The sequence below is a fragment of the Tachysurus fulvidraco genome, chromosome 13 (genome assembly GCF_022655615.1).
Source record: "Tachysurus fulvidraco isolate hzauxx_2018 chromosome 13, HZAU_PFXX_2.0, whole genome shotgun sequence".
Classification (NCBI taxonomy): domain Eukaryota; kingdom Metazoa; phylum Chordata; class Actinopteri; order Siluriformes; family Bagridae; genus Tachysurus; species Tachysurus fulvidraco.
Window position 1 is genome coordinate 29295854 of NC_062530.1, and position 18864 is coordinate 29314717.

Sequence of the window (18864 nt, forward strand, 5' to 3'; positions counted from 1 at the left end):
ACCACTGAGCTTTAAAGACCTTTGTGGAACAGTAGAAGTATCTGACAGGGACTTGCTGATAAAAGAAAAGAGCCATCGGTGTCATAGCGAGCCTTTGGATATAGCCACAGATGTGAACACTGCCACTCATGGACATAATGATCGTAGCCAAGATAAAGTGGAGGAGGGCATTTAGGAAGGGCTGAAATAAAAATCAAAAGAATGAAGATTTTCTAATTACAGCTACAGACCTTGACAATGGCAATCACTCTTGGCCCTTAACAAAGACACAAAATAATCTTTCTTACATTTAACTGTCTGTTACAGAGGAGGTGGCTACACACTGAATAACAAAGGCAGAGGTGACTCAATCTGGGAAGACAAATAATAATCAAAAAGACATTTAAATGTGTGACAATAAACAATGAAAAAACAACAATGTTATTGACTCAGATAAATGCACAACTCCAATCTTACCATGTGATGCCCGAGCTGGAACACTATATGAAGTGGTCTCTGATTTCTAAATATAAAAAGATGTATAAATAATTAATTCTAAAATTAAAACAGATTCAGCACAAGATAATGATTTCAATACGTCAAGTTCAGTCATGTGATACTTACTCTTACGTAATCTTTGTCACTGAGCATCTTCTGTGCTGGCAAGGAAAAAGAAAAAATACGATTAAAGAAATGTCTGAATAAATAAGCAGATTTAATACCACACTCTTACTTCACCGGAACGTTAATAATTTTAAACTTGCATGCACATGCATCATCGTGTGTTAGTAGACAGAAACATTTAAAACTCCACAATAAAGAAAAATAATACTTAACCTGATTGTGGTTGATATCAGTTCATCATGCTTGGGGAATCAAATCAAAGCCCCTTGAACAGTTAGTATATTGCCAACGGCACAGACATTTGTTAGTGGAACAAGGCCAAAACACTGAGACAATCAGAAAGCCTTTTTGTTCAGACTTGGAGAGCATTTCATATCACAATTCAACAGAACTGTGCTCCAGTGCTAAGCCTAATGTGTTAAAACCTTACTTTTACTTTATGTACCTTATTTTAGACTATTGAAACATTAAGCCTGTATTCTCATAAATACTGTCAATGTTTTATTAAAACTGATCGTTTTGTATTAATTTATTGTTCTGTGCTGTAGGAGCTTGTGGACGCTCGCTTTCCTCTTTCAGCTCTATTACTGCTAAGTATGTAAGAGCTCCTGAAATATACGTGTGGTTATTTAACCGTGTTTCAGAAAGAGCGGCTGGATTAACCCATCCATCCATCCATCCATTTTCTACCGCTTATCCGGGGCCGGGTCGCGGGGGCAGCAGTCTAAGCAGGGATGCCCAGACTTCCCTCTCCCCAGACACTTCCTCCAGCTCTTCCGGGGGAATACCGAGGCGTTCCCAGGCCAGCCGAGAGACATAGTCCCTCCAGCGTGTCCTAGGTCTTCCCCGGGGCCTCCTCCCGGTTGGACATGCCCGGAACACCTCCCCAGGGAGGCGTCCAGGAGGCATCCGTAACAGATGCCCGAGCCACCTCAGCTGACCCCTCTCAATGTGGAGGAGCAGCGGCTCTACTGTGAGCTCCTCCCGAGTGACTGAGCTCCTCACCCTATCTCTAAGGGTGCGCCCAGCCACTCTGCGGAGAAAACTCATTTCGGCCGCCTGTATCCGGGATCTTGTCCTTTCGGTCATGACCCAAAGCTCATGGCCATAGGTGAGGGTAGGAACGTAGATCGACTGGTAAATAGAGAGCTTCGCCTTGCGGCTCAGCTCTTTCTTCACCACAACAGATCGGTATATCGACCGCATCACTGCGGAAGATACACCGATCCGCCTGTCGATCTCCCGCTCTATCCTTCCCTCACTCGTGAACAGGACCCCAAGATACTTAAACTCCTCCACTTGGGGCAGGAACTCTCCACCAACCTGAAGAGGGCAAGCCACCCTTTTCCGGCTGAGAACCATGGCCTCGGACTTGGAGGTGCTGATTCTCATCCCCGCCGCTTCACACTCGGCTGCAAACCGTCCCAGTGCATGCTGAAGGTCCTAATTTGAAGAAGCCAACAGGACAACATCATCTGCAAAAAGCAGAGACGAAATCCTGTGGTCCCCAAACCTGACTCCCTCTGGCCCCCGACTGCGCCTAGAAATCCTGTCCATATAAATAATGAACAGGACCGGTGACAAAGGGCAGCCCTGCCGGAGTCCAACATGCACCGGGAACAAGTCTGACTTACACCCGGCAATGCGAACCAAACTCCTGCTCCGGTCATATAGGGACCGGACAGCCCTTAACAGAGGGCCCCGGACCCCATACTCCCAGAGCACCCCCCACAGGCCATCACAAGGAACACAGTCAAATGCCTTCTCCAGATCCCCAAAACACATGTGGACTGGTTGGGCAAACTCCCATGAACCCTCCAGCAACCTGGTGAGGGTATAGAGATGGTCCAGTGTTCCACGACCAGGACGAAACCCGCATTGTTCCTCCTGAATCCAAGGTTCGACTATCGGCCGAATTCTCCTCTCCAGTACCCTGGCATAGACTTTTCCGGGGAGGCTGAGGAGTGTGATCCCCCTGTAGTTGGAACACACCCTCGGGTCCCCCTTCTTAAACAGACGGACCACCACCCCAGTCTGCCAGTCCAGAGGCACTGTCCCCAACCGCCACGCGATGTTGCAGAGGCGTGTCAGCCAAGACAGCCCCACAACATCCAGAGACTTAAGGTACTCAGGGCGGATCTCATCCACCCCCGGTGCCTTGCCACTGAGGAGCTTCTCAACTACCTCAGTGACCTCAGCTTGGGGGATCGATGAGTCCACTACCGAGCCCTCCGCCTCTGCTTCCTCAATGGAAGACATGTTGGTGGGGTTGAGGAGATCCTCGAAGTACTCCTTCCACCGTCTGAGGATGTCACCAGTCGAAGTCAGCAGATTCCCACTCCCACTGTAAACAGTGTGAGCATTGCACTGCTTCCCCCTACTGAGACGCCGGACGGTTTGCCAGAATTTCTTCGAGGCCAACCAATAGTCCTTCTCCATGGCCTCACCGAACTCCTCCCAGACCCGAGTTTTTGCCTCTGCAACCACCCGCGCTGAAGCTCGCTTGGCCCTCCGGTAACTATCAGCTGCCTCCGGAGTCCCCCGAGCCAACCAGGCTCGATAGGACTCCTTCTTCAGCTTGACGGCATCCCTTACTTCCGGGGTCCACCACCGGGTTCGGGGATTGCCACCACGACAGGCACCGGAGACCTTACGGCCACAGCTCCATGCGGCTGCATCAACAATGGAGGTGGAGAACATGGTCCACTCGGACTCAATGTCTCCAACCTCCCTCGGGATCTGGTTGAAGCGCTGCCGGAGGTGAGAGTTGAAGATCTCTCTGACAGGAGACTCTGCCAAACGTTCCCAACGGACCCTCACAGTACGTTTGGGTCTGCCAAGTCTGTCCAACTTCCTCCCCTGCCATCGGACCCAACTCACCACCAGGTGGTGATCAGTTGACAGCTCCGCCCCTCTCTTTACCCCAAGACATACGGCCGGAGGTCAGATGAAACAACCACAAAGTCGATCATCGACTTCCGACCTAGGGTGTCCTGGTGCCATGTGTACTGATGGACACCCTTATGCTTGAACATGGTGTTTGTTATGGACAAACTGTGACTAGCACAGAAGTCCAATAACAGAACACCACTCGGGTTCAGTTCGGGGGGGCCGTTCATCCCATTCACGCCCCTCCAGGTGTCACTGTCACTGCCCACATCGGCGTTGAAGTCCCCCAGTAGAACGACGGAGTCCCCAGTCGGGGCACTTTCTAGCACCCCTCCCAGAGACGCCAAGAAGGTCGGGTACTCTACACTGCCATTTGGCCCATAAGCACAAATAACAGTGAGAGACCTCTCCCCGACCCGAAGGCGCAGGGAAACGACCCTCTCGTTCACCGGGGTAAACTCCAACACATGGCTGCTGAGCTGGGGGGCTATGAGCAAGCCCACACCAGCCCGCCGCCTCTCACCGCGGGTAACTCCAGAGTAGTAGAGAGTCCAGCCTCTCTCGAGGAGTTGGGTTCCAGAGCCCAAGCTGTGCGTGGAGGCGAGCCCAACTATCTCTAGTCAGTATCTCTCAACCTCCCGCACCAGCTCAGGCTCCTTCCCCCCCAGCGAGGTGACATTCCATGTCCCTAGAGTCAGATTCCGTGTCCGGAGATTGGGTCGCCGAGGCTCCCGCCTTCGACTGCCACCCAATCCACATTGCACCAGCCCCTTACGGTTTCTCCTGCAGGTGGTGGGCCCACAGGAGATCGGCCCCACGTCGCTCCTTCGGGCTGAGCCCGGCCGGGCCCCGTGGGCTAAGACCCGGCCACCAGGCGCTCGCATGCGAGCCCCAACCCCGGGCCTGGCTCCAGGGTGGGGCCCCGGTTGCGCCATACCGGGCGACGTCACGGACCTTGTTATAATTTTCTTCATAAAGTGTTTTTGAACCGCTCTTTGTCTGGCCTGTCACCTAGGACCTGTTTGCCTTGGGAGACCCTACCAGGGGCAAAAAGCCCCAGACAACATAGCTCCTAGGATCATTCAGGCACGCAAACCCCTCCACCACAATAAGGTGGCGGTTCTCGCTAGGCTGGATTAACCACAGTAGCTATATATATGTATATGTAGCACAGATATTAATCTTAATCCCTTTTATTTATTTTAGAGAAAGTGTAACAAAGTGAGTAAATCGAGCTGCAGTAAGAAAAAGAATGAGAGAACAGTCATTATTGCTGCAGTTGAACAAGTAAGACAACATTAAAGTATAAAGTTAGTGAATGAAGGTTTTATTGTCAGTTTATCTACAAAAATAATTTAGTAGATAATGTTTAATGATCATTTAAAAATGTTCTTTTAACAGTGAAATGATAGAATTTTAATATCATTTTCATTATAATAATCAGTATAAGTTATTTTATTATATTAATAATCAGTTAGAATGACTAATACACAGAGTTAAATTACTGCATGTGTGTAATAAGGTACTGGATGTGAATATGAGCTTATTAACTACAGTAAAGTATAAAGTTGGCCGGTTCCAGAGCAGATAATGAACCGGAGACCTGAACAGAGCAGCAGAAGGACAACACCAAAATAACTGACCAAATTATTGTGTTAAGATATTTCACCTTTAATAATACAGTGAAATGAGCAGAGACTGAATGTTTACTACTTTATTCAGGTACATTACACTTCTCATTCATCAAATTCAGTTCAATTCAAAACCACATCAGTTCAGTTTAGTCCTTCATCTGCTTACAAAAATGGATCTACACACGGAACACATTTAAATCTTTTCATACACATGTACACAAACTCAGAGCTCTCAATAGGATACAGAATGTGTGGTATTGAAGCTCTTGGTCCAGCAGTACATACTCACAGGAAGTACAGGAAATTGAACCCTGAATTCTCTGGAGGACTTCCTGTACATCAGAAATATAGCGTTCAGCGTCAGTTCAGGCAGGACACATAGTCAAGCTCGGCTGTCAGCTGATGTCAATTTTCTAACCCTAGCCAATCTTCTAGCCAATTTTCTTCATGCTAGGTAATGCTATGCCTCGATACGCTTTGCTATGCCAGCTCGTTATGTTATGGGGCTGTTTCCTCTGCATTGCTGCTGCTGCGAGTCAAATTCGGCGGCTATTAGAGATTAAACCGCAAGTTAAATCTCCTTTTGTGTTCGCGATATGGCACTATAAGAGGTCTTGATTACTATTAGTATACTCGAACCGAAGGGGACTTTTTGAAAATGCTTTGAACTTACGGTAAATCGATATGGCACGCATGTTCGTGTCTAATGGTGCGTTTGTTGAGCCGGAAGCGACCGGGCTGGCGTGTTGTACAGTCTGTTATGCTAGGTAGGCTACGCCTTGCTAGGCTATGTTGCATTTTGCTAGGCTAGGCCAGGTTGGGTTACGTTACGCTATGTTATGACTCACTAGGCTGTTATGATACGTTATGCTATGCCTCACTAGGCTATGTTAGGTGAAAGTGAAAGTGACGTGACATATGGCTAAGTATGGTGAACCATACTCAGAATTCGTTCTCTGCATTTGACCCATCCAAAGTGCACACACACACTGTGAACACACACTCGGAGCAGTGGGAAGCCATTAATGCTGCGGCGCCCGGGGAGCATTTGGGGGGGTTCGGTGCCTTGCTCAAGGGCACCTCAATCGTGGCCGGACCAAGACTCAAACCCACAAACTTAGGATTACAAGTCAGACTCTCTAACCATTAGGCCACGACTTGTTATGCTATGCCTCACTAGGCTATGTTAGGTTACATTATGCTATGCCCTGTTAAGCTATGTTAGGTTATGCTATGCCTCGCTAGGCTATGTTGGGTTACGTTATGCTATCCCCTGCTAGGCTGTGTTACATTATGCTATACCTCGCTAGGCCAGGTTAGGTTACGTTGCCCTATGTTATGCCTCACTAGGCTATGTTAGGTTACGTTATGCCATGCCTTGCTAGGCTATGTTAGGTTACGTTATGCCCTGCTAGGCTATGTTACATTACGTTATGCCATGCCTCGCTAGGCTGTTATGATACGTTATGCAGGAAATATTTACTGGCAAATGGTTTAACTTCTTAACTTGGTTAAATTTTAGCCAGCAATGAAAATGAAAAGCTTGATTAAATTTCTCTCCTCTCTGTACGAGTGTCCAGCGAAAGATAGTGACCTTTGGATTGATAATCAATGGCTCCTGGCCCTGCTTGTATTGTTTCTGTTCATTACAAATAAATAAATAAATAAATAAATAAATAAATAAATAAATAAATGTTCCAAAGCTGGAAAGGCCCCGAGAAGCATCCTAACCGCCGCTTCTTCAATTATTTAATAGCTGGACTTATCCAAGGTTTTCGCAGGAGTGTTTGGTTGACTACTCATTAGTTTGCCTATAATTTGCTTTCTGCCGTTAAAGCACCTGAAATTGTTGGAAAAGGAAGTTAACCCTCTAGGGTCGACAGGCACGCCGGCGCGTTTTTGCCGCTTTTTTCCTCTTCAACGTGAAATCCACTTAAAATACTCTGTCATTCATAATCATAAACACACATGTAATACATCATTCGAAACTGTGAAGTGTCTACTTTTATTTGAATGCCTTCATAATAACAACAAAACACTGTGCTTTTGGCAAATAAAGAAAATAACCAGGGTGTGCGTTCAGACATCTCTGTCTCCTTGACCATCTTCCTGAAACTCGCTTTAATCCTCTGCTGGCTCTTCAGTTAGCATGAAGAGCCAGGGAGGATTGCCTGGTATGGTCTGTTTGGGGGGGATTTTGTCTGGCTGCTTTCCCAGTTAATAGATTGTCCCCCCAGGAAGCTGCTGCTGTTCCCTGACTAGCTTTCATGGAGCTCATGAAAAGGAAGGGGAATTCAGAACAGAGCCATACCGCCAAATGTAAATTTCATAAGCTTGCAAATAAAAAATGTAAATATTTCAAAGAATTGTCTTTATTTTGACTCAAGTGGTCCTGACTGAAATATAGCGTTCAGCGTCAGTTCAGGCAGGCCACATAGTCAAGCTCGGCTATCAGCTGATGTCAATTTTCTAACCCGCCCGTCAGCTGATCTGATTCCTAAGCGCTGTTGGTCCATTTCTAACAGGGTGCCCTATTTAAATGCTTTTTTCAGTCTGTCTGGTTGGCTGTTTCCACTGCATTGCTGCAACCCACCTCCTCCCCTAGCTCCTCCTTGGAACTGTGTTTAACTTAATCAGTGTCATTCTGTTGTCACTGAGGCAGGCTCTGTTCTAAAGGGGGGGGGGGGGTGTGTTTGTCTGGCTGCTTTCCCAGTTAATGGGAGATTGTCCCCCCACGAAGCTGCTGCTGTTCCCTGACTAGCTTTCATGGAGCTCATGAAAAGGATGGGGAATTCAGAACAGAGCCATACCGCCAAATGTAAATTTCATAAGCTTGCAAATAAAAATTTTAAATATTTCAAAGAATTGTCTTTATTTTGACTCAAGTGGTCCTGACTGAAATATCTCTAATCTAATTGGAACAAAATAGAGCATTTTTCTGGGACCAAATATATAAAATAAAAATATAATTGATGCTGTTTTGAGTCACTAGAATATTTTACTTCAGGCAGTAAAAAAAAAGTCTAATTCAATTCAATTCAAGTTTATTTGTATAGCGATTTTTACAATAGACATTGTCTCACAGCAACTTTACAGAACATAAACATAGAACAGAAGGTAAACATAAGGAATAATATAAAGAATTAATATAATAAAAATTCAAGATTATTATTAGATATATATAGTTCACAATCTGTATGTATTTATCCCCAATGAGCAAGTCTGAGGTGACTCAGGCAGCAGTGGCAAGGAAAAACTCCCTTGAATTGGTAAAGGAAGAAACCTTGAGAGGAACCAGACTCAAAGGGGAACCCATCCTCATATGGGTGACACTGGAGGGTGTGATTATAAATATACAGTCAAACAAATGTTGTATTGGTGTAAGGATTACATGGAGTTCAGATCTCCTTTAGTATCACAGAGTCCAACTGGATCTGGTAAATCTGTAGATGTCTCAGGATTCTCATAGTCAGCCTCATCTCAGTGGAGGTCCAAAATCTTCATTGCACGGAAGATGATCGGAGCTGGTACAATGTATGGATGCCTCGGGATGGATAGAAAGAGAGAAGCAGTGGAGAGGGATTGTCCAATATTATGTAATGTATTATGTGTACGCCTGACTAAAGAGGTGAGTTTTTAATCTACCTTTGAACTGGGAAAGTGTGTCTGAGCCCCGAACACTATCAGGAAGACTATTCCAGAGTTTGGGAGCTAAATAAGAAAAATCCATTTGTACATTCAAGATTTTTATTTGTCACATACACAATTATACAGTATAGGGCATATATAACCAACAGTGAAATGTGAGTCAGGTCCGCTCCATGGACAGTGCACTTATTAGAAAAACACAACAATGAAAGAATGAGATAAAAGTAAACAATGAAAATATAAGAATAAAATATAAAAAATATGTATACTGTAGAATGGAAAATAATGTGCATGAAAGTAAACTGTAGTTATAAATTCAAGATACACAGGGATGTACAAGAGGCAATGTGCATATGTGCATTATACTGTAGTCTTAAATATTAAGATACACAGGAATGTGCAAGAGGCAAATGTGCAAACAGGTTGACACTTTCAGTATGTCAATGTGAGGTAGTGAATGATGAAAATCTTACTGATAAAGTGAATATCAAGTGAAGACATGAAGATGTTAAGAGGCTGGTTTTGAGTTTAGAAGCCTGATCCCATATGAAAAATAACTATATGGTTCATATACAATAAACATATATCTTTCTTCCTTAAATCAGCCAGAGGAACCTTCATTGTTTCATGTAAGTCCAATATATGTCCTATACAAAATCAGACCGATTATGGCCACTATCATACTAAAAAGCACACATAAAATTTGTAAGGGACTTTTGGGTCATATATAAATATTGTAAGAAATCTTATATGAGTTCTATATGATAACAGTATGCAATGGTGTATGTTATAAGTAGAAAATATAGGAAATAACTGATATTCATATACAAAACATTTAAAGATCTTATATTGAATTACATGCTAGTCAAATTAAAGTCATACAGGATTTATTCACATTTTGTGTAATTTGTTTACATGTTTTTGATATAGATTTTATAGGTTTTGAATAGGAAAATGTGTGTGTCTGCTCTTCAAGCTTTCACCTAATCCCTCATATTAAAGCACTAATATTACTATATATCCACATAAGCATTACACATGATTTCAGTCAGTTTTACAATATACTGATCATATATGATTTTAGTCAATGACAAACAAATTTGCGATGGAAACACTTTTATTTAACACAAAGTGACAATCAAATTATAATCCACATAAGTAATTTTGAATTACAACTTATGAACTCTTTGCTCAGGAAAAACAGAACAAACATTTAACAACAAAACACAGTCATGGCCATCAGTCATCAAAGAGCATTAAGGTTTCAGAATCTTTTTTAGTTTTCTTTTTTCCTCTAATTTCAGTAAGTTTGGCATTGATGGCTACACCAATGCTGGAGGGCACCACGTGAGGCCACTTTTGCAATGTTGCTCCTGTGAGACAAATAAATGGCAGACAGAAAGCATGTAGAAAAATCAACAGAAACATGTAATAATACAGCAATATAATTTGGGTAAAGATACTCACTCTACATAACTACAACAGTGGCGGCCAATGACTTCTTTTTTAAGGGTGCACAATGCGAAGCTCATCACATCATGTATGTAGTAGCCCATCTTGTGTGGCTCTTTATTTCAATTATGTGTTTGACGCGTTATGTAAACTTATGTGCATCACGTGTGATGTCAAAATAAATGTCTGCTGCAGTCGCTTTGAAGGGGTTTATGATAAAAGAGACGCTCAGGTTTGCCAGATACTCGCTTAATCTCATGTGTAATTAAAGTTTAGTGTTAAGTGAGTGTCATGCGAGTATTTTTTTGTGAACGTGTCTCTTTTATCATAATCCCTTTTGACGCGTTTGCAGCAATCACGTATTTTGACAAGACGCATGATGCATATAGGTTCACATGATGCACCGAACACATATTTTAAATTCGCGGCCCTCGGAAAGGGAAGTCACTGGCCGCCACTGAACTACAATAATCTTAACTGATTTGAAACTTACTGTAGATGGCATCCACTTTTATTTTGTCAAGAGCCTGGCATTGAGGCCCAGAATCCCTAGATGTTCCTCGAAGATTGCTGACAAGGAGGACATCAATTGGAAACACAGCTGTCAGGAGTGTTCTCACAAAACAGGAGGCAGAGTTGGCATTCTGAGCCACAGCCCAAGCCAGTCTGTCAACAAATACATTCAATCCAGGAGAAATTTCCACCTATTTTAAGGAAGCGTACGAAAACAATTTATTATGCAGTGTTGCCAAGAGCTGCAGTAGTTTTAATACATTATAGGGACAAAAGTTTTGAGAAGCCCACTTCTTATCAACATGTTTGACCACTTTAGTCATTAGAAATATTAAAGTGAAAAAATGAAAAATCTGATGAACATGTAGAAAGATATTTTGAGGAACATTTGTAAACAAACCGTTCATGAGCCCCATTCACTTTCATAGTATTCTTTTATCCTACTGTAAAAGTCAATGGGGCCTCTGAACTGTTTGGTCACAAACATATATTAAAATATCTTTCTTTGTGTTCAGCAGAACAAAGACATTTAAAACTGTCATTAAAGCTCTCATTAAAACTGTTGCAACAAAGACAGTGCCGCCCCAAACATCTTTATGTGAATGTGCTAATACTTTTGTCTATATAGTGCAGATGCTGAATACCAAATGGTTAATTGAAAAGTGCAGACTTCATTGACTAGAAAAGGTAGTACACTACCTGTTCTGTGGATACTGCTTTTGGTGGGGAGGGCTCTGTAACACTCAGTGGGAAACCCTTTCCACCTTCCAAGTCAGAACTGGCTGACGACGTTGATGAACACTGAGACTTTAGGGCCATCTTCACTTCAGTGATCAGATTTGGAAGCTCTAGCAACAAACAAAAAAAAAAGGCATGATAAAGCAATCTCTTATACCTATTTACCTACTCAACCTCCTAATGTATACAGAATATGATCATATAAGCTGATGAAGTCAATGTTGTGTTTTGCAAAGTCATGCCAAATGTTACAGAGGTTGAATAAGTTTTAGGTATCTTGTCATATATTTGATAGAAATCCAATTACCAATAATTATTATTACCAATTATTAAATTCTTGATCTCAAGATAAATAATGATATTGGAAACAAATGGCAAATTAACAATAATTTAAAGTCCCTGTAAAGTCAGATATAAATTGTGTACTGAGTTTGTCACACCACAGAAAAATGTGTTATTAACCACCCAGACAAATTTGAATTGATGGGAAAAAGTAAATAAAACATGTTAAAACAAAATCCAGTGCATCATTGAGCCACCGTTGTAGTGACACCTAAAAAATCCTGAACTCAGAAATGGTGAAAAACTGTTTAACAATCTAACTCTGCTATTCAGTAATACATAGATTACAGTTAGTGGCATGTTTCAGCAATATATTTCTAAAAATTATACTGTGTTTAGAAACTATTTTCAAAATGGACTTTACAGAGACTTTAAAAGTGTAAAGTGCAAATACAATTAAACCACCACAGTTTCTTAGCTGATTGCTGATTTAGCACAACAGTAAAATAATTGTAATACATGCCTCTGATGAGCATTTTTCTTAATTTGTCATTGTCATTTCTCAATTTTTGGTTTTCTTCCTGCATTTCTTTCAGCCTCTTCTGAGTTTCTGTCAAGGTTGGGGCTTGATACTCATTAATAACCGTTTGGGCAACATTTCTCTGTGGTTTGGGAACGACTGTCTTCTTCTTTTGTGTCTGTCAAAGAACAACAAACAAGAGATTGAGATGATATGTATTCGTCTTCTTGGAAAGATATTTGTCTTTATCTCTATAAGAATAAACAGATTGACATAAAATGACTGTATAGTATAGGATACTAGTGATAGACTCTGAAGTGGAAGAGAAGGGAGACCAATCTTGAAAGGACATAGGCAGGTGCAGAATCAAGAAAGTTGCTTTGTTGTATTGACTTGTATACTTACCTGGCATTTTGTTACTACTTGTTCTAAATAAACAGGATTGGGTTTGAAAATACCAGATATTTTTAAAGTCTGCAAATATTTTAAGGCCTGGTTTCACAGACAAGTCTTAAAGGGACGGTTCACCCAAACATTAAAATTCTGTCATCATTTACTCACCCTCATTTTGTTCTAAAACTGTATAAATATCTTTGTTATGCTGAACAAAAAAAAAAGATAATTTGAAAAATGTTTGTAAATAAGCAGATCTGGGGCACCATTGACTTGTATAGAAGGAAAATGTAACACTATGGGAGTCAGTGGTGCCACAGATTGGTTACAAAAATTTAATAAAATATCTTTATTTGTGTTCAGCATAAAGATATTTATACAGGTTTAGAACAACATGAGGGTGAGTAAATGATGACAAATTAAATTTTTGGGTGAACTGCCCCTTTAAGTCTAGTCCCAGACTAAAATGTATGTTTTAAGTGTTCAACTAAAATACCTTGCACTCACATCTCAAATCTATTAGTGTCATTATTTTGTTGCAAGATGCAAACCAGTAAAGTTTTTGTAAGGCACATTTATAAAAAAAAAACAAAAAAAACAACAACAATTTAGATATTCAAATATAACTAAGACCTAGTCCTGACTTAATCTAAGCCCTGTTTGTGTGTTTGTGAAGCCAGGCCCAAAAGTATTATTATATTATATCTTATTTTATCTTACCACTGTGTTCTCAGCATCAGTTTCATCTGAATCTGTATATCTTGATGGTGGGACTGTGGCCCTTTTCTTAGGCAGTGGCCTGTCCATTTCTTCAGAGTCCAACTGCAGGAATTCCTTAAGCTTTGCATTAGTTTGAAATCGATTATCTGAAAAACAGTTAAAAGTAGGATGAGAGATCAGATTAAGGCACTTTACAGCCAAACCTATTTGAAACTAAGGACACTTAGTTGCTATTGTAAATATTATTATAATATTATTATTATATTGTAAATATAAAGCTTAACATTATAGTTAGCGGACCTGACACTGTAAAAACAAAATTCATTAGAGGTTTTCTTACTGCTCACAAACTTGATAGAGGCAGCGTACACTGGTCAGCCATATTTTGGATTTTTCCCCTTCTGCCATTCCACAGCAACTGAATAGTCAGTTTGTGGGTATCCATCCTCATCCATCTTGGTGTCATCATATTTGCGTATGGCATCGGTTTTCACCTCGCTATACATCCCAGCATCCTCCCCACTGACCCACTGGACCACTGCAAACTTTCTTATCACCTTGGTAATTACAAAGATTGTGGTTTTCAGCCCATTTAGATTACAGCAATAAGCTGTTTCATTAGATTCCACATGAAAATTTCATATTTTGGTGTCTTGCGAGTCTGACTGAAACGCATGATGTTTGCTTTGTAGGGGAGACCAGGGACAGTTGTAACACTTTTTGCAGTTTTTAGCAATACATCAAAAACCATTTTTTACTGGAATAACCAACAAGTTATATTATAAACTTCAACCTGTCACCTGCTGAAACAATGTATTTAAGTGATTTTATAAAATATGTACAGGTTGTAAAATTGATTTTAATAGTCTCTCCACTGTTACAACTTCTAACGCATGTCATCTCATGTGAGCTAGCTTGACTGCTAGTTTGACACTTGTTAGCTATTTATATTTTTAGCTTACAAAATAGTGATTCTAATAATACTTGTTTGAATTCATAGACATTTGATCCTATAACAGCATCAAAAAAGTACATCAGAAAGAAAAGTTTTTTTTTTTACCTCAAAAACAATCTTTTGTAGATAACAATTCAATTCAAATGTTGCTCCCTTAATGGCATAAATGGAGGGAAACTCCACTGAGCATGCGCACAGTGAGTGTCATCACTCTAGGTTGTTTCTGATTGGAGGAGTTCAAGGTGTTACAACCGTCCCCTGTTACAACTGTCCCTGGTCTCCCCTAATTAACAGTTAATATAGACACATTAGCTATTACAAATAACGCGATTAAAATATTTTAACAGTTCACTAAGTTACGTTACTTGATAGCCCTAGAGATACTTCACAAATAAAAGTAGCCTAGTTAATGGTATAATCCAAACACAACACATTTGAACAATCCTAGCACTTAAGTTATAGATTGCTAAATGCACAAACATTAATCAACTCCGCTGCCCGAGTAAGTTAATCTTTACAACACATGAATTTTTATATTACCTTAGGCTTCTAGTGACGTTGCTGAAGAAATCCGTGCAGCACTGTTGAAAAAAATCGCCCCGTTTTACCGCTCTCTGTGCTTGTCCACGTGATCTGGCTTTTCATTGGATCCCGCGATGCATTTCAAACATCAACCAATCGGCGCATTTAATAGTTTATTTTTACAAACGTCAGTCGCTTGCCTACAAAAGTGTTCACTGTTTTTTTTTTTTTTAAGTAACACACTACGCAGCAGCTAGAATGGCGAAAAGAAAATCGTATTGCTTTCACAGTTGCCAAGGAGAAGAAAGAAAGATTCCTCATCGTACTCGGACCAGGTGGAAAAAAAGGTAAACTTTTTTTTTTGTATTCCAGACAATGGTTCTCACCATCGAGGGTCGGCAGATAGTAAAAAAAAAATAATAATAAATTTAAACTATTACTTTTTATTCATTTTGTTTAATTTTCCTTACCATTTGTAACACACGTACTGTACAAACAAGGGGTTCTTAAAGACAGTTTACATTTGGCTAGTTTGCCATGGCTAGTGCCAATAAAATATGCAAACTAATTAATATGTGTAATATTTTTACTTCATAATAAAATTGTGGCTGTGTTGTTGCATTGTTGTTTATGGTCAGGTAATATCAGGAATTGGATACATATGCGCCGAAAACGCCAGATATGCTCAAATAATTTTAATCAAGAGCGTTTTTTTAAAATTCGCGGAATATTCGTGGATCTCGCGAGATGTAATATCTAAAAGCTTTGACTAATAAGCAGTTCCTGTTAAAAAAAAAAAAAACGCGTACTGTATAAAGGCGCAACCGCGCAGCTTTCCTCCTTTTCAAAGCGTCTGGCGTTGCTACGCAACCTAAGCCTTGCGTGACATTGTGCGGAGGACACACGGGCAGAAAAATAAATCGGAGACTATGATAGCAGGATAACATTGTCTTATGTATTGATGTGATAGCTGGTAAAGTCAACGCCTATGGAGATCTCATAAGCATAAAGCTTAAGAATCATGCTTATTATAAGAATCACTATTACACTGTAAGAATAGATACACAATATCTACTCAGTAAAAATGAAGCAACAGATTACAAGCAATATTATTAATTAAATTTCACGTTTTTTTATTGAGTAAATAAATTTAAATTCCATTATTGTGATTAATGTTTGTTTTAGTTGGACTCTTGACCCTTGACTTTTTGCTTGCTCGTTTTCTCTGGTTGCATTACTTTGTGTTTATAAAACACATTTGTTATATTAATGTAAAGTTAATAGTGAATGCTCTTATGGTTGCTACATTATGGTAAAGATCATCATCTAATTAATTGTTTCACTCATAAAGGTTTAGGTTATAATTAATTCTGTACTGTTTTCTATTCAAATCTACTCATAATGTTTAACTATTAAGGGTCTCATTTAATTAATACTCAATACCAAACCTTGTGAAATGTAATTAATAATATTGCTTGTAATCTTTTGCCTCATTTTTATTGAGTATATGGTGTCTTTTCTTACAGTATACTTTTAAAAAATAATGTTATTAACTCCAGACAGTAGTGGAAATCTAAGCACAGCAGCAATGCAAATATATATATATATATATATATATATATATATATATATATATATATATATATATATATATATATATATATATATTTTAGTATTGTATCTGTCAGAGACTAAAAAAGGTTGAGAACCATTGATCGATTCTAGACTAATGATACAATATTATGGAGCTATGAAGCTGTCACTCTTATAATGTTTTGTCTGAAACTGCAGGAAAATTGAAAAATATCTACATGACTTGGAAGGGGAAACTTTTCAGAGTGCCAATAATAAGGTAAGTCCTAAGATAAATCAGACATTTTCAATACAAAGGAAAGTGAGACTAGATTAAAAATTAAATGTGGGGACTGGTGTATTGTAAATTGATGTGATGAAATGGAAGTTTATTAGGCACAGTTGAAGGGTTTCTAATCTCTGGAAAATAAACTAGTCAACTTTAGCTACCTTTAAATGGACTATTCAGTTGTTTCTCTCCTTTGTGTATTTCCTTTTGGCCTGGCTTAGGATGTTTTGCACTCACCAAAGGGCACTGAAGAATCCACCCCCACAGATACAGGCCTCCAGGTAGACATTATTGGTGTAAATGTTACTAATCTGTTGATATAGGCCTATTGTTTATTTTCTAGAAAAAATATATATTGAATTGAATAATGCTGTCAGGACAGTATACTGTTACAACCACAAGAGAGTCACATTCCATAAAAAAACAGGTGACAAGTTTTGTTTAAATGTCCTCCAGCTGCCACTAAGGCATTTGGATACTGAGGATTACAGTACCAAAGTCTATTCATTTGAATTTTATAACCTGAGGTATTACCTTTTTTTAGGATGTGACACACCTCCCCAAAAGAAAAGAACCATCACAAGCATCCAACACTAATGTGAGATTTTTTCATTTTAAAAGAATAAACGCATAATACTTGAATCTGTATTTCTTAAATAACATTCTCTTTCACATTTATTAATTCATTTTGTCCCCTCATCCAGGTCAGTCTACCACTGGGGGTAGACCTGGCTACATACAAACAAATACAGGTACACATGACCTTTTTGTATTTTAGTTCTATTTCTATACATTTTGATTCCTATTGGCTATTGACAGTTTAAATTATGTACCTTAAAAACTCTTGTTCTTTTTAGGATGACAGCCCTATGCCACATTCACCAGAAACTGTTGAAGAGGGGACCTCATCAGATGTTCAGGTAAATAAGAAATTTCTCCCTAGACTACAGTACATGTAATTTAGGAATGTTGTATTTAATTTTGGTTTACATTGTGTAATGTACATGTGTATAACAATTGCCCCTAAATCTGTGGTGACAAGATCAGGGGGCGTATTACAAAAACTTTCTTTCTTAGGTCTTAACTTAAGGTATGATTTGTTAAATTAGGATTTTTCGCAAATTCATATTACAAAAGCAAATCTTAAGTTGATTTAGGATTCTCATCTTATCTCACCAAATCTTATCTTATTTCTACGAAATATTAATCTTACAAAATCTTAAATTTCTCAGTCATGGTCGGCTATCAACTCTTAGGTTTGTTACCTAGCAACCAGCAATGCGTGAGCTGCTGCTAAAGTAAACAAAAAATTGTCCTTTTTATTTCAATGGGGCAGAAAAAGAAATCTTATTACATCATTGTAATCATAGTCTGTGTTTTTTAATATTGTTTAAGCATAAATGTGCTGCACATCATCTGTGAGTTACCATTAAATGTAAACATTTAGCAAATGTTACTTACAAAAATGAGAAAAGTATGCTAGGATACTAATGTGTATTTCAATATTTGATAGAGACATGAGAATAAATAGATGCTGACTGTGTGTTGTATGCATATGCACTTAGGAACGTTATTCTATAATAGCTTTTGTCTTAAATGAGGTCTTAACTGAAATTACCATGGTTACCAAACAGTTAAGATAAGATTTTAAAATTTAGATTTTTCTGTGATACGCAAATGCTTAAATCAGTACATAATGCATTGTTGATAAAAATAAGTATTTCAACATTTAAACTGTAACACACTTCTTTTGGTACACACTTACTTATAATCACTCATACTGATTCTTTCCCATTTGTTACAGAATTCCAACCAATCAAACTATGCCTCTTCTGGTCCCTTAAATGACCATGTCACAGAAACCAGTTGGCTGAACATCCTTGCTTTTTCCCTGAAGCACAATGTAACAGGGGCTTTAATGGAGGACCTGCTGAAGCTGTTAAGGTTGTGTAGTTGTGATGCTGCAAGTATACCACGTAGCAAGTACATGCTAGAGAAGGCGTTTGAAGATTTGTAGACAAGTCAGAATACCATCATTATTGTGTTTTTTGCAGCTCTTATATTGGCAAATGAATGTCAAAAAACAGTGAATTAAAATGTCAGATTTGCTCATCAACCCAAACTGTTAAACAAG

General features: G+C 39.6%; 2 protein-coding genes across 4 annotated transcripts in view; both read right to left on the bottom strand.

The window, feature by feature from the left end:
• LOC113653191 (NACHT, LRR and PYD domains-containing protein 12-like) overlaps positions 1-18864 on the bottom strand; it is a 155041-nt gene that overhangs the window by 106684 nt on the left and 29493 nt on the right. The gene's annotated exons all lie outside the window — the stretch shown is intronic.
• Positions 9880-14970, bottom strand: LOC125146167. 3 transcript variants are annotated; one of them, XM_047822148.1, is made up of 7 exons: positions 14888-14970; positions 13762-13949; positions 13393-13538; positions 12283-12457; positions 11439-11587; positions 10720-10930; positions 9880-10147 (listed from the first exon to the last, which is right to left on the bottom strand). In XM_047822148.1, the coding sequence occupies exons 2-7, from the start codon at positions 13874-13876 to the stop codon at positions 10014-10016; spliced, it is 930 nt and encodes a 309-aa protein (XP_047678104.1). In that variant the 5' UTR covers positions 13877-13949; positions 14888-14970; the 3' UTR covers positions 9880-10013. The 3 variants fall into 3 exon arrangements, with proteins under 3 accessions (XP_047678104.1, XP_047678103.1, XP_047678105.1); XM_047822147.1 differs by lacking the exon at positions 14888-14970 and adding an exon at positions 14453-14581 and having other exon boundaries at positions 9940-10147; XM_047822149.1 differs by lacking the exon at positions 14888-14970 and adding an exon at positions 14453-14575 and having other exon boundaries at positions 9948-10147; positions 13733-13949.